The 12,628-nt window shown below is 38.6% G+C and overlaps 1 protein-coding gene across 1 annotated transcript in view; it reads right to left on the reverse strand.

Moving 5' to 3' along the window:
• Nucleotides 1-75: 75 nt before the first annotated feature.
• The window catches only part of GFM2 (GTP dependent ribosome recycling factor mitochondrial GFM2), a 52,237-nt gene continuing 39,684 nt past the window's right edge, over nucleotides 76-12,628 (reverse strand). The window contains exons 16-19 of the mRNA XM_090279318.1: nucleotides 9,126-9,305; nucleotides 7,089-7,204; nucleotides 1,103-1,285; nucleotides 76-477 (exon numbers count right to left, since the gene is read on the reverse strand). Coding sequence (XP_090135444.1) covers nucleotides 349-477; nucleotides 1,103-1,285; nucleotides 7,089-7,204; nucleotides 9,126-9,305 — 608 coding nt within the window. The 3' untranslated portion in view covers nucleotides 76-348. The remainder of the gene's footprint in view (nucleotides 478-1,102; nucleotides 1,286-7,088; nucleotides 7,205-9,125; nucleotides 9,306-12,628) is intronic.

Raw genomic sequence — 12,628 nt, forward strand, 5'->3', positions numbered from 1 at the left:
TGATACATTATCTATAGAAGACGGGCAATTTTCTGTGATAGAATCTTAAAAAAAATATATATATATATCATTGAATATATTCAAGAAGGCTGCATCTTTATTGACATGAATGACCTCGTATATACACGTATAGTTCACGTACATTAACTTTCAACATCAAAGCACATTTCTCATGACATAAAGGAGAAGGGGCAGCTACAGTGCCACTGTCAGTTTTAAGTTATATCTTTCAGTTCCTTGAATGTATTGAAACAGTAATTTATTTGTCTAATAAATAAAGCAATAAAAATTGTTCTTACTGAAAATAGGTAGGTGGTCCTGAATTTCTCTCCAAGGCTCTAAAAGCACTTACATCAAGCCACTTCTGCGGCTGAGCAGTGTAGTTTGGTCTTGAGGATTCATGGCTTGATAATTAGATAGTTCTAAGGCAAAAGTAGCTGAGCCCGATGTTAGCGTTCGAAGCACAGTTGAATAACCCTAATCGAAATAATGTAAATCAGTTAGCTCATCCAATTTAAGCTTCAAGTTTCTCTTCTGGCTGCTTATCTTTTGACCATTCCCAGGAAAAGTGATTATGTAACTTAACCACATCACTTCAAATGGGCCATTTAACCATTTATCTCAGGAAAAGTTTGATACAGCAATATTGTGGTGGACACAAACAGAGTAGGGTGGGTGCCCTTCAGGTGTGTTCCCTGGTCCCAGCAGCTGGTGAGATGCCTCTGCCAGCACTCAGGTGCTTGTTTAGAGCAGAAGAGGCTGCCGGGGAGAAGGATACTGGCCTGAACGCTGGCAACCGTAGAAAGAGGATAAGAGCTTGGAAGAGAAAAAGTGGTGGACTGGTGCCACACTCTCGTACAGCACACTTTGTTGAGGACTGGAAATGACCCCCATGCTGCCGCAATCCCCTGGATTTCCCCTACAGTTTAAATCCAGAGTCCTCACGGTTCCCAGTGGCTGAAATTTTACATGCACCCTCTAAATCAAAACCCCAATGCTTCCTTTAGTGTTACTGTCTGGTTTTGCTCAGCATATATACCTCCCGTATTAAAAAAAAAAAAAAAAAAAAAGAATGCATCCTTTTCAATCACAAAGTACCTACCATAATTTCTGCTAAGGGAACAAATCCAATAACAACTCTGTTGTCCTGACGAGTCTGGATTTCCTGGATATTCCCTCTTCTTTGTGCCAGATCTGCCAGGACTGGGCTGAGGTAATCTCTAGTCACTGTAACCTCGAGATTCATCAGGGGCTCTAAAACTTGCTTGTCAGCTTTCTTCAGAGCCTAAAAAAAAAAAAAAAGGCAAAGAATGTTAATCCCTCTTCCCTAGATTGGAAATCAAATTTCTGTTAAATTCATAAAAAATTAATACTTCCCATACTCTTAAGCATAGAGCTCTGGCAAAAGGACATACTCCTACTTTAACTCCTCTCTATAGAGACATCGTTTTATAAGAAGTCAAAACTTCAATGTTTACTTGTACCTGGGTGACAACAGTACATCTGAGATCTCTTGTATGGGAGGTGGAGCTTAGGAAAGCCAAATTACAGAGAGCACCTGTGAATATGTGGTCAAAGGTACCGTGCAAGAAAATAAGCCTTCAATCAAAGACTCAGTTCTTCACATTTCAATGTCCTGTTTTGTTCCTGATGCTTATAGTTACAATCTATGACAAGTGTCAGGGCAATCAGAGAGGGAAGCAAAGGGGAAAGCTTGAAATAGAGAGAAATTTAATGCAATAAGGTAATAGAAATGCATCCTCTATTTAAAATAAATACGGATTTGGCTAAAGTAGGTTTACAGTCATGAATACATGAAACACAGTTTATTCTTGTATTATTATTTATTAATTTCCGTAAGAAAAAAAGTAAGTTTTGCCCACCCCTGTAGATTATCTGTTCAGAATTTTAGATTTTAAAGGCCAAGAAGAACAAGCACATAAAAGAATATGGAAATTGAAAAAAGCAAAAATAGTGTAGGGCAAGTAGGAAGTGTGCAAAAACTGGGGAAGGAGCAGTAATATAAAGAAAACTTACTGGTGCTACCAGTCAGAAACCATCTTTAATGGTATCATTACGTCAAACAACCTGGTAAGTGGGCTTTGGATGGAGTCTGCAAATACCATAAGTACTGGTGAGTGATTTAAAAAGCTATCTTCTCCAGCCTGCCAGACTTGAAAAGTAACAAAACAATACCCTACAAATTCTAAGCCTCTGGTTATCAGGTGAGATGTAATAAATTTAGGATTAGCAATGGGAACCATATAAACAAGAGAGTTTGGCTCTGGAATGTGCCTTCACCCTTATCTGAGTTTGGCTGATAATCTTTCTGCTCCCAACCGACCCCGTCGTCGTCGTCGTCGGCAGCCGTCCATCTCGAGAGACGATGGTGTAGCTTCCCAAGAGTCTATCTGCACCGCCGAGAATGGCTGTGCAGTCCGACTCGGGAGTGACATCGTATCTGTCTCCTCCCGTGTTGAATCGACATCTTGCGATGACGCTGAAGCTACAGAGCCTGGGCAGGGTGATATGGAGGGTCTGCTGTTGCCCATGCAGCAGACCCCCCCTCTCTTCGCAGCTGAAGGGTCCAAGGGAAAGACGGAGTCAATACAGCTTGGCTTCAGGTGCGCCGCAGGAGTTGCCGGTGTTGACTACAACGTCAAACCGCCTTAGGGACTCTGGCTCCGGATTTTCTGTCAGGGTTTACTCCCTTAGCCTTTCCCCTGAAGAGGTATGCCGCAAGGCAGCGGAGGTTTTTTGGAGTCAGAGTTTTCCTTCTCTGGAATTTAAATTCACTACAATGTATTATATGAATAAATATGTGTATGACCTCTCTTTACACACACACACACACACACACACATGCACAACCCCCCCCATTATATTTATTAATTGTTTTTCCTCAGAGAAGAATTGAAATTTTTTCTGTTTCCTAATTTCTGTGTTGGGCTACTATGATCAGTTCCCAATCCCACTAAGATCCAAAGGAGTTAGCCTAGATATGACCTTAATGTAAGATTTTTAGCATTTCATATATTTAAAACTTGCATGTTTATATTGCCTGGAGGAAAGGATAAACTATAAATGTAATCTGAAGTGTAAATTGGACTTTCTGAAATGTTTTCATAAAGGTAGTTTTTATTTAAGAGACGTCCCAAGCTCAACGTAGCATATCCAAAGCCAGTGAGTGCTTACTCTGTGCCAAGCACTATTTATTATGCCTGTGTCACATGTACTCCCTCCACAACTCTGTGAGGTGAGTCCCCTTGGTATTCCCGTTTCACTGATGAGCAAACAGACAGAACAAGAATAAAAAACTTGCTCAAGGTTAAAAGATTGTAAATGTCAGGGGGTGCATCCAAAACTGATCTCAGAGACCATGATCTTAGCCAGAGCACATACTGCCTCCAATTTCTTCTAGCTGACATTAAATTTGAGAGAATGATTTTCTTAAAAAATGTTTTATAAATGTCATAATAACCAGGAAAGCAGTACCTCCTGATAATTTTCTTATCAATTCTCAATATTTACTATCAAGTCAACCTTTAGTGAAAAAGAAAGCTGGCAAAAAACAGCAATGAATATTCCATCCTAATCATTCACTGTATTTTTTAACCCTGAAATGACACATAACCTGACTAATAAGAGAAAACCGTGAATAATCCATTAATATTTTGAAATCAGAACTTCCCTGAGAAAGCTTGGGTTAATCGCTGCCACATCCATGACACCAACTATGACAAAATGCATGGCTCAGGCTGAGGAAGAGAGAAGCCAATTTCTGTTTTATAAGACTGCTTTGCAAATAATTATAGTTATTTGCATCAAGTAGTAAAAGGATTATTCTCTCCCCCTTTAAAAACAATCTGAAAGAGGAAACATTGCTTTGGATGATTCCACCTAGAATCTGTCTTAATTTGTCTTGAAACAAAACCTAAAAATCTTAACCCTCTAACACAGTGATTTTCAACAGGTGAGCCACAAGAATCTTTCTTTAAAACATGCAGTACCTGACTTTTCAGTCAGGGGCACTGACCTCTTTTCCCTTAGATTGTCAAATAAAAAAATGACTACAGCCAACACGATAATAGCCATCGGGTGTGAATGGATCAAAATTATTATTTTTGTCAGGTGGCCACAGTTCTCATTACTAGTAAGGCCTTTGATGGGGCCCTTATCATCACCTATACTGTCAAAGTTTCTGGGCCTCTAACCCTTCTTTCCCTGATACCTCAGCTACCCCTCCTTTTTCTCTCCTCCCTACTTGCCCTCATAATCGTGAAAAATGGACAGATTAGTAAAACCAAGAGTATATTCTTTATCATAGAAATTTCAAAAAGCACACAGTAAAACAATCTTTCAGTTCTTCATAGCTAATTAAGCCTTTAAAATCATTATCAACTGAAATGATATCTATAGAAAAGGTATCTAATAGTCTTTGAATTAAATGTTGCTAAAAGAATGACAATCAATAGCAAACAACTAATTTGATACCCTCTGTATCTTGTCAGTTCTTACGAAGAGCTCTGTGCCACTTCACATGTCTTTTAGAATAGCATAAGGGAATGGGAAAAGGTAAAAATTAGGAAGAAAAATGCTACAACTCAGGAAAGAATTGAGTTCTGTGTAACTTAAACAAGACATACTGTGCTCATGGATTTGTCCTTGGTCCTCTTTTCTCTTCACAATCTTTTCCTTGTCAACACTGCCTAATTGCAGTGCTTCCAAGATGTCCTTACGTATCTTCCTCAAAACTTTACACCTCACCCAGCTCACAGTCTCTGAGTGTTCTAGCCTTGTACTCCACTGGCCTGCTTTTGGATAGTGTCTTAATACCCTACGGCAACCCAAACTAAGCTCAGCATTTCCTTTTCCAAACCCGCTTGTCTGCTCTTTCCTATTTCTGTTGACAGCATCACCAGACTTGACTTCACCTGGACGTGCATCTTTGACTGCCTCGTCCCCAAGTAACCTGCGACTTCCATTCCTCTTGCATTCCCATTTCCATGCCTGTGGTCCTAGTACAGACCTAGCCCATTCCCTGTCCTAAAGTAGCTCCTTCCTACTCTAATCCTTCCTGGATCCTAATGACTATACTGCCCTCTTCAAAAACAATTCATCACTGTTCTCAAAACAAACCTCAAACTCCTAAACATACCTTTTAAAGGTTCCTCTCCAGTTTGACTTGACTTTACTTTTCCAACACTGTTTTTCACTGCTCCCCTGCCTCCATCTGATACCTACAGTGAAAGGGGCTCTTTAATTTCTCCATCTGGAATGCTCCCCACTGTGCCCAAATTCTCCAAATCATCACAGCTCCGATATTAATTTCTTTCCAATGGTTCTACCCAGATCGCACTTCTCAGCTTTTATGGTTCTCAGTCTGTTCTACCTAATATTTTGGCTATTAGCTATATTTAATTCCCTTTTAAATCTAAAGCTCTTAATGGTCAAGAAAAACATGCATTCTATATGTCCATTTCAGTGCAGTGTAACACACCATGGATGGCTCAATAAATATAAGAACCATCAGTAACTTCTCATAAGCAGAGGGAAGTAGCTTCCCCATTAGCTAAAGCTCAACAAGGGCTGGCGTACTTTCTTTAGGCGTATTTCATCTAAAGTAATGAATTAAAACTAAAGAATAAATGTAAGGCCCCATAAAGTTAATTCTTCTTTTCTAGTTATGATCTTAATAAAAAGGTTAACCAACTCCGAAACACCTACAATTTTATTTTTAGAAAGCCTATTAGATTTTGAAGGACTGGCCAATATATCGGGGCTTGGGTTAATTTAGAAAATTACTCTTCTTTCAGGTTATCACTACTTCAATATTAACACCAATTTCAGGAGAAACTTTAAAAATTACTAGAAGGTACATGTTTTTAACAATTTAATCATGACTACAGGTGATATTTCTAACTATATACTTAGGCAAACAATATCAAATAATTGTATTTTTAAAGTATAGTGTTTTAATCAAAAACTTTTTTAAAAGTATGACTTTCAACTCCTCTGATATGAGGTCTGTCCAGAAGGTATCCAGCCATGTAATATGAAAAACAGAGACATTTATTAAGAAGATACAAGGAACACTGTACACAGGACAATGACGCTTCAGTCCCCTTCAAAGTAGGCACTTTGGGACCTCACACAGTTCTCCCAGTCACCATCAGCTGCCCCGTCATATTTTCCTGAATCTCATCGACAGTCTGAAATCTCTTCCCTTTCAAAGGTGATTTTAGTTTTGGGAAGAGCCAGAAGTCACAGGGCACCAAATCTGGGCTGTAGTGGGGCTGAATCACCTGGGTGATTTGATGCTTCACCATAAAAACTCTGCGTGAGATGTGATGCATGAGCAGGTGCGTTGTTGTGATGAGGCTGCCAATCACCAGTTGCCCATAGCTGCGGCCTTCTGACTCATCCAAATAGTTTCCGCCAAGGAATGTTCAAACTTAATGCAACATTTCATGCAGGTTTGTTGCTCTACCCACTCAGTAATTTTGAACTGACAGCCACACAGGACACATGCTCACTCAATGGTGTCTACCACAGCCACTGACTAGTATAGCGAAATCGTCACTATTCACGCATGTGCATTCCAGTCCACTCTCCTAGGCAGCCAGTTTTCATCAATGTTGTCATGCAAACCATTCTCATTATATTAACAATGCACTTTCCCCGGACAGACCTCATAAGCTCAGCCTTCTTAAGTCAGGGGCTTAGGGTATGTAAGGTTAATTTTATAATTATGGATTGAAATAAGACTATAGAAAATCAGATCTCACAGTGCAATGGCTATGTGTCTGGGATGGGGAAAGCAGAGTTGCCACTTAACGAAACTTGCCTATTTGCCAAAATCAGAGGATATTTCATAGCTACCTATGTTGAACAGTAAGTTCTTAGATCATCTTGCAAATAAAACCCTAGTGATTAAAAACAAACCAAAGCTTCTCCATCGTAAAAACTCTCGTTGACTATAAGGCTCAGGAAGAAAAGGCACAAGGTTGGCACTACAAGTGCAGCTGTCCATGGATCAGTGTCAGGAGAGTCACCTTAAAGCAAAAAGCATTAGGGTAGTTACATACCTTTTGTACACATCTTGAGACACAGGCAGAAATCATAGTTGAAGAAGTACCAGGATGAACTATCAGTGAATGTAAAGTAATTGTCACATCTTGAATTGGGGATCCAAGCAATGGTCCTAGGCAAGGAGGAAAATTTGTGTTAGGACTTAATATGCAGTGAGGAGTAACTGAGAAATGTAAAGAAAGAGGGAGAGGATTTCGTTTCCAGTTCAGCATATAAGGAGCTTGGAAGTCATCATTGAGTCCTAACAAGCAAAAGAAAAACAGACTAGATCTGCAGGAGGGGAGAACACAGGGCAAACCATTTCCCCCAAGAATGGAGAGAAGGCAAACACAGGGAGTCAAAGCTTCCTGGAGTAGAGACTTACTAGCAGGAAAAGTCCCAGGAACCAGTGCCAAGGTAGGAAAAACTGAACTGTAATTGATAAATTGCTGGAGGCTCAGTGTGGACAAGTTTGAGAGTTAAAAACTCTAGGGGGACCTGGTCTTTTGCTGGGGACTAGAGGGTGGGCAGAGGCAGGGGGCAGTTCCGTGAAATTTATCTCCAGGAACTCAAGCAAATTCTCACAGTAAATATCAGAGAAAAGTCTCCTTGTGCTTCTGGCAGGGAAAGGGGAAAAGAAACCATTATGAAATAAAGCTGACCCTTGAACAATATGGAGGATTTAAAAGAACTAACCCCCAGCAGACAAAAATCTGCGTGTAACTCTTGACATCCCCAAAACTAAGAGTCTACCCTTCTCCTTTGCATCCATTGGTTTTGCATCTGTGATTCAACCAACTTCAAATCAAAACCGGTACTTCAGAGCACTTTGGTTTTATTATTATTATTATTTATTTTTAGAGAGAGAAAAAAAAAACCATCAATTTGCTGTTCCACTTGTTGATGCATTCATTGGTTTACTCTTTTATGTGCCCTGTCCAGGGATTGAACCCACAACCTTTGTATATTGGGATGATGCTCTAACCAACTGAGCTATCTGACCAGGGCCAGAGTAGTCTGTTCCTAACAAGGCCTACCCTCAGGGAAACCTAGTTAACCAGAACCTAACCTGCAAGGGTATCATCATCGTCAGAGTCTGATCGGGGAAGTACCCTATTCCAGTTCACTCTGACCGTCATGTCCCACCTAAGGAGGATGAAAAAAACAAAAAACAAACAAAAAATAACCATAAGAAACACTTGTGCAGTTCACAGTCCAGAGGCACAGGGTCACTAAAAGACTGAGACCTAATCCCAGGACTACAGAACGCTTCCCATCTCCCACACTTCACCACCACGTTACTAAACACCTGTTTACAGTAGTTCCTTTTACCCAGTACATAAGGTTCAGCTATCAAGAAAAAATTACAAGGCATATTAAAAGGCAAAAAGTACAATTTGAATAGACAGAACAAGCATCAGAACCAGATATAGCAGGGATGTTGGAATGATCTGACTGGGAATGTAGAACAACTATGGTTAATAGGGCTCTAACAGATAAAGTAGACCAAACAGAGCCCTGGCTGGGTGCTGGGTGGCTTAGTTGGTTGGAGCATTGTTCTGTACACCAAAACGTTGTGGGCTCAATTCCCAGTCAGGGCACATGCCTAGGTTATGGGTTCGCTGGGGCTCATATGGAAGGCGTCTGACCAATGTTTCTCTTTCGTGTCAATGTTTCTATTTCTCCCTTCCCCTCTCTCTAAAAACAAACAAACAAACAAACAAACAGAAAGGCTGGAGTATAAAATCACTGTAACAGAAATAAGAAAGCTTCTGATGGGCTCATAAGTAGACTGAACAGGGCTGAGGAAAAACTCTCAGTTATATATCAGTAGAAACCTCCAAAACTGACAAGCAAAGTGAACAGAAGACTGAAAAAACAGAAGAGTACCCAAGGACTATGAAATAATTATCAAAGGTATAACGTACACTTAATAGGAAGAGAAAAGGAGAAAACTCTACACAGTTAGGAAAAAGAGTGGAATAATCTGCAGTACTGGGAGGGACTGAATGGTTGAGTGTGGTACTCATGTTGCTCTCATCTGCGTACCTTACCTTGCAGGCATGCAGTGTGAATTCCATTTTCAATGGCCTCTTGGGAGCCCTTCAAAATGTCTTCGCTAACACTTTCAGCATACTCAATAACTGGCATAACTGATGATGTTTCAATGGGCTTTGCTTCCAATTCTACAGTCACAAGATGCCGTTTGTCTCCTAAGGTTCTATCTAAGGTATCTGTAAACAAATTGAATATAGAGAGTTGTTCTGAAAAGCTGTCAAGGTGTCACAACTTGGAAAACTCGTAATTAATAAATCCAAGCTCTCATGGAAGATAAAGTGGGAGAAAATATTTATAATGGCACTAAATACAGTATAAAAATGTCAAAGTAGTTCTACCAAGAAAGTATCTGCTTCCATGTTTATCAATGTTAAAAACCTGCTGTGAATCACCTATTAATATTGCTTTAGTTAAGTTGCTTTGAGGCAGCCCAGACCAGTGTGGCTCAGTTGGTTAGGCATCGTCTCACAAAGTGAAAGATCGCTGGTTTGATTCCCGGTCAGGGCACATGCCTGTGTTGTCGGGTCTGTCCCCAGTTGGGGTACATACAAGAGGCAACCAATTGATGTTTCTCTCCCCCTCATTCTCACTCCTATCCCCTGTCTCTGAAAATGAATAAATAAAATTTTAGTAAAAAGATGCTTTGAGCCAGATGATCACACAAATTTTGATATGCAGGTTACACTCAAACTTTTTGAAACATCTCTTATAAGAAATCCTTTTAATTACAAGTTTTATTTAAAAGTAAAACATTTAGAGTGCAAGAAGTCGTCTAATGAAAATTAAAAGGACATTAACCCTGCTAACCTAAAAATTTAAATTTCATATATTCTTCTAGTAATATTATATATATATATATAAAGTTTATGCTTTCCCAAAAGAACTAGTGAAATGTCTTTCTGTAAAATTAAAAATATTATCTTTCATTAACCAACAACCAACAGCTATCACAATCTGCAGTATTTTACTCTAACAAATTATGCTGTATTTATGTGAATGGCCATGTAATACAAAACTAAGGATTAATAACAGTCTACAATTCTTCTTCATAACTCCTTTTTTTAAATCCTCTCCTAAGGACACGATTACTGGTTTTAGAGAGAGGGGAAGGGAGGGAGAGAATAATCGATGCAAGTTGATTGATTGGCATAGGTTGCCTCTTGCACACAGCCCGACCAGGGACCGAACCCGCAACCTGGGCATGTGCCTTGACCAGAATAAAACCCGCAGCCTTTTAATTTACAGGATAACACTCCAACCAACTGAGCCACAATGGCCAGAACCTTAAGTCCTTTCTAAGCTAACTTGTATATTATGAACTATTTTATACTTACAAATATGTGCATACGCTAAAAATAAAATAAACATTCAGGAAACTTAAAATTACTAAAGAATCAGAACATTACTAGTAACCTAGAAACCTTCTGAAGCAGCCACTATCATGACATCATATTTAATCATTACTATGATTTTCTTTAGAGTTGTATCAGATATGCATATATCCCAAACAATACAATTTATTTCTGCTTCATTCTGAATTTGTTAGTATAAAGTGTGTATTCTGCAACTTGTTTTTTTGGCTTCACATTTGTGAGTCACATGGGCTGATTCATGTTGATATTGACCGTTATTTTTCACTGTTATATAGTATTCCACCATGTGACCATTGTACTATTTATTTATCTATTCCACTGTCCACAAATATTTAGGCTCTTTTTCTACTGCATTTTTTTAAAAGTTACAATGCTATTACAAAGATGCCTATCTGTCTCTCCATGTACAAGAGTTTCCCTAGGGCATATACCTAGGAGTGGAATTGCTAAATAGTAAGGTCTGCACATGGTCAACTTCACAAGAAAGTTGCCAAATTGTTTTCATAGTTGTTACATACTTTACACTTATACCAGAAGTTTTACAAGCGTTTCCAAAGCACAACATCTCACCACTTAGCATTGTCAGATTTTAATTTCTGCCCATTTTGATGGTATAAAATGGCATCTCAGACTTTTAACTTGCATGATCCTAATCATTACTGAGATTGAGAATATTTTAATATGTTTAGGAGCCTTCTGGGTATTCTTTTTTTGGTGAAATACCTGTTCCATATCTTTTGCTCATTTTTTTACTTAGTTGTCATGTTTTTACTGATCTCTAGAAATTCTTTATATATGTTCTGGATACTACTCTTTTGTCAGTTTATGGGACGCAAATATCATCTCTCAGCTTTTGGTATATCTTTGCTTTACCATATATTCTAACAAACAAATTCTTAGTTTTAATAACATCAAATTTAGCAATCTCTTACTTTCAACTTTTGGTGTTATGTAAGTCCAACCCTATCCTAGTTAGTAAGGCAATTCTCCTATATTCTCTTCCAAAAATTTCAAGATTTATCTATCATAAAGTTTATGGGTTTTTTTTGTTTGTTTGTTTTGTTTTTGGCATACTTTAGCACTTATTTTCTTGCTTTAAAATGTATATTTATTTTTATGGATTGATTTGAGAGAGAGAAAGAGGAACATCATTTTGTTGTTTCACTTATTCATGCATTCATTGGCTGCTTCTTTTAAGTGTCCTGACCGGAAATCGAACCCAAAACCTTGGTATATTAGGATGATGCTCTAAACAACTGAGCCACCCGGCCAGAGCTAGCACTTATTTTATTTATATTTTGTTGCTCCAAGGGAGATTTTGCAACTCTTCTTTCATATTTAGGTCTTTAAACTCATTTGGAATTGACTTTTGTGTATGGTATGAAGTAGGACTCTGATTAAATCTTTTTCCATGTGGATATTTATCCCAGGGCATTATTAAATAGTCCATCCTTTCCTGCTGAGCTGCAATATTACTCCGACATAAACTAAATTTCTGCATTATGTATGAGCCTGTTTCTAGGCTTTCTGGTTTGTTGCACTGGTCTATTTGTCTAGTTCTTCAAAAACAAAAAATATACTTATTTTATATTCTGCATCTGATAATTTTAATATCAGAGGCCTTTGCTGGTCTAATGTTTGTTGTTTGTATTGCCTTTTTGCTCATTGTGCCTTTTTTCATGGTTTTAAAACTTTTTTTTATTGTGACTTTTCTTGATCTGTGGGATTTACTTTGAGGCCTGGGCTGAAGACACATTTATGTATAGAGGCCCTTTATTTTCACGAGGTTCCTGGGAATATTACCAATCCATGAATGCACTTGACACTAAATTCTTCTCAGTTTGGATTTTTTCAGGTCATACTGATTCTATAAATTTAGGCTGAAAATCCCATCAGAAGCTGCTTATGGTTACAAATTGTCAGGACTTTTGCCCCTTGTTCCCACAGCCAGTGAGACAAGTTTTCTTTTCTTCTCTTATGAAGAAGACTTTCCTAGTTAATTATTTCCTAGGTTAGATATGACTACAGACTCCTCCAGAATAGCTAGTGGCATTGGTGTTGAGTTTTTTTACAAGATTCCTGCTCCAGCTTCCTTTTTCACCCCTGGAAATTTCTATTACGTTCTA

The sequence above is a fragment of the Furipterus horrens genome, unplaced genomic scaffold (assembly GCF_987537825.1).
Source record: "Furipterus horrens unplaced genomic scaffold, mFurHor1.1.pri manual_scaffold_5, whole genome shotgun sequence".
NCBI lineage: Eukaryota > Metazoa > Chordata > Mammalia > Chiroptera > Furipteridae > Furipterus > Furipterus horrens.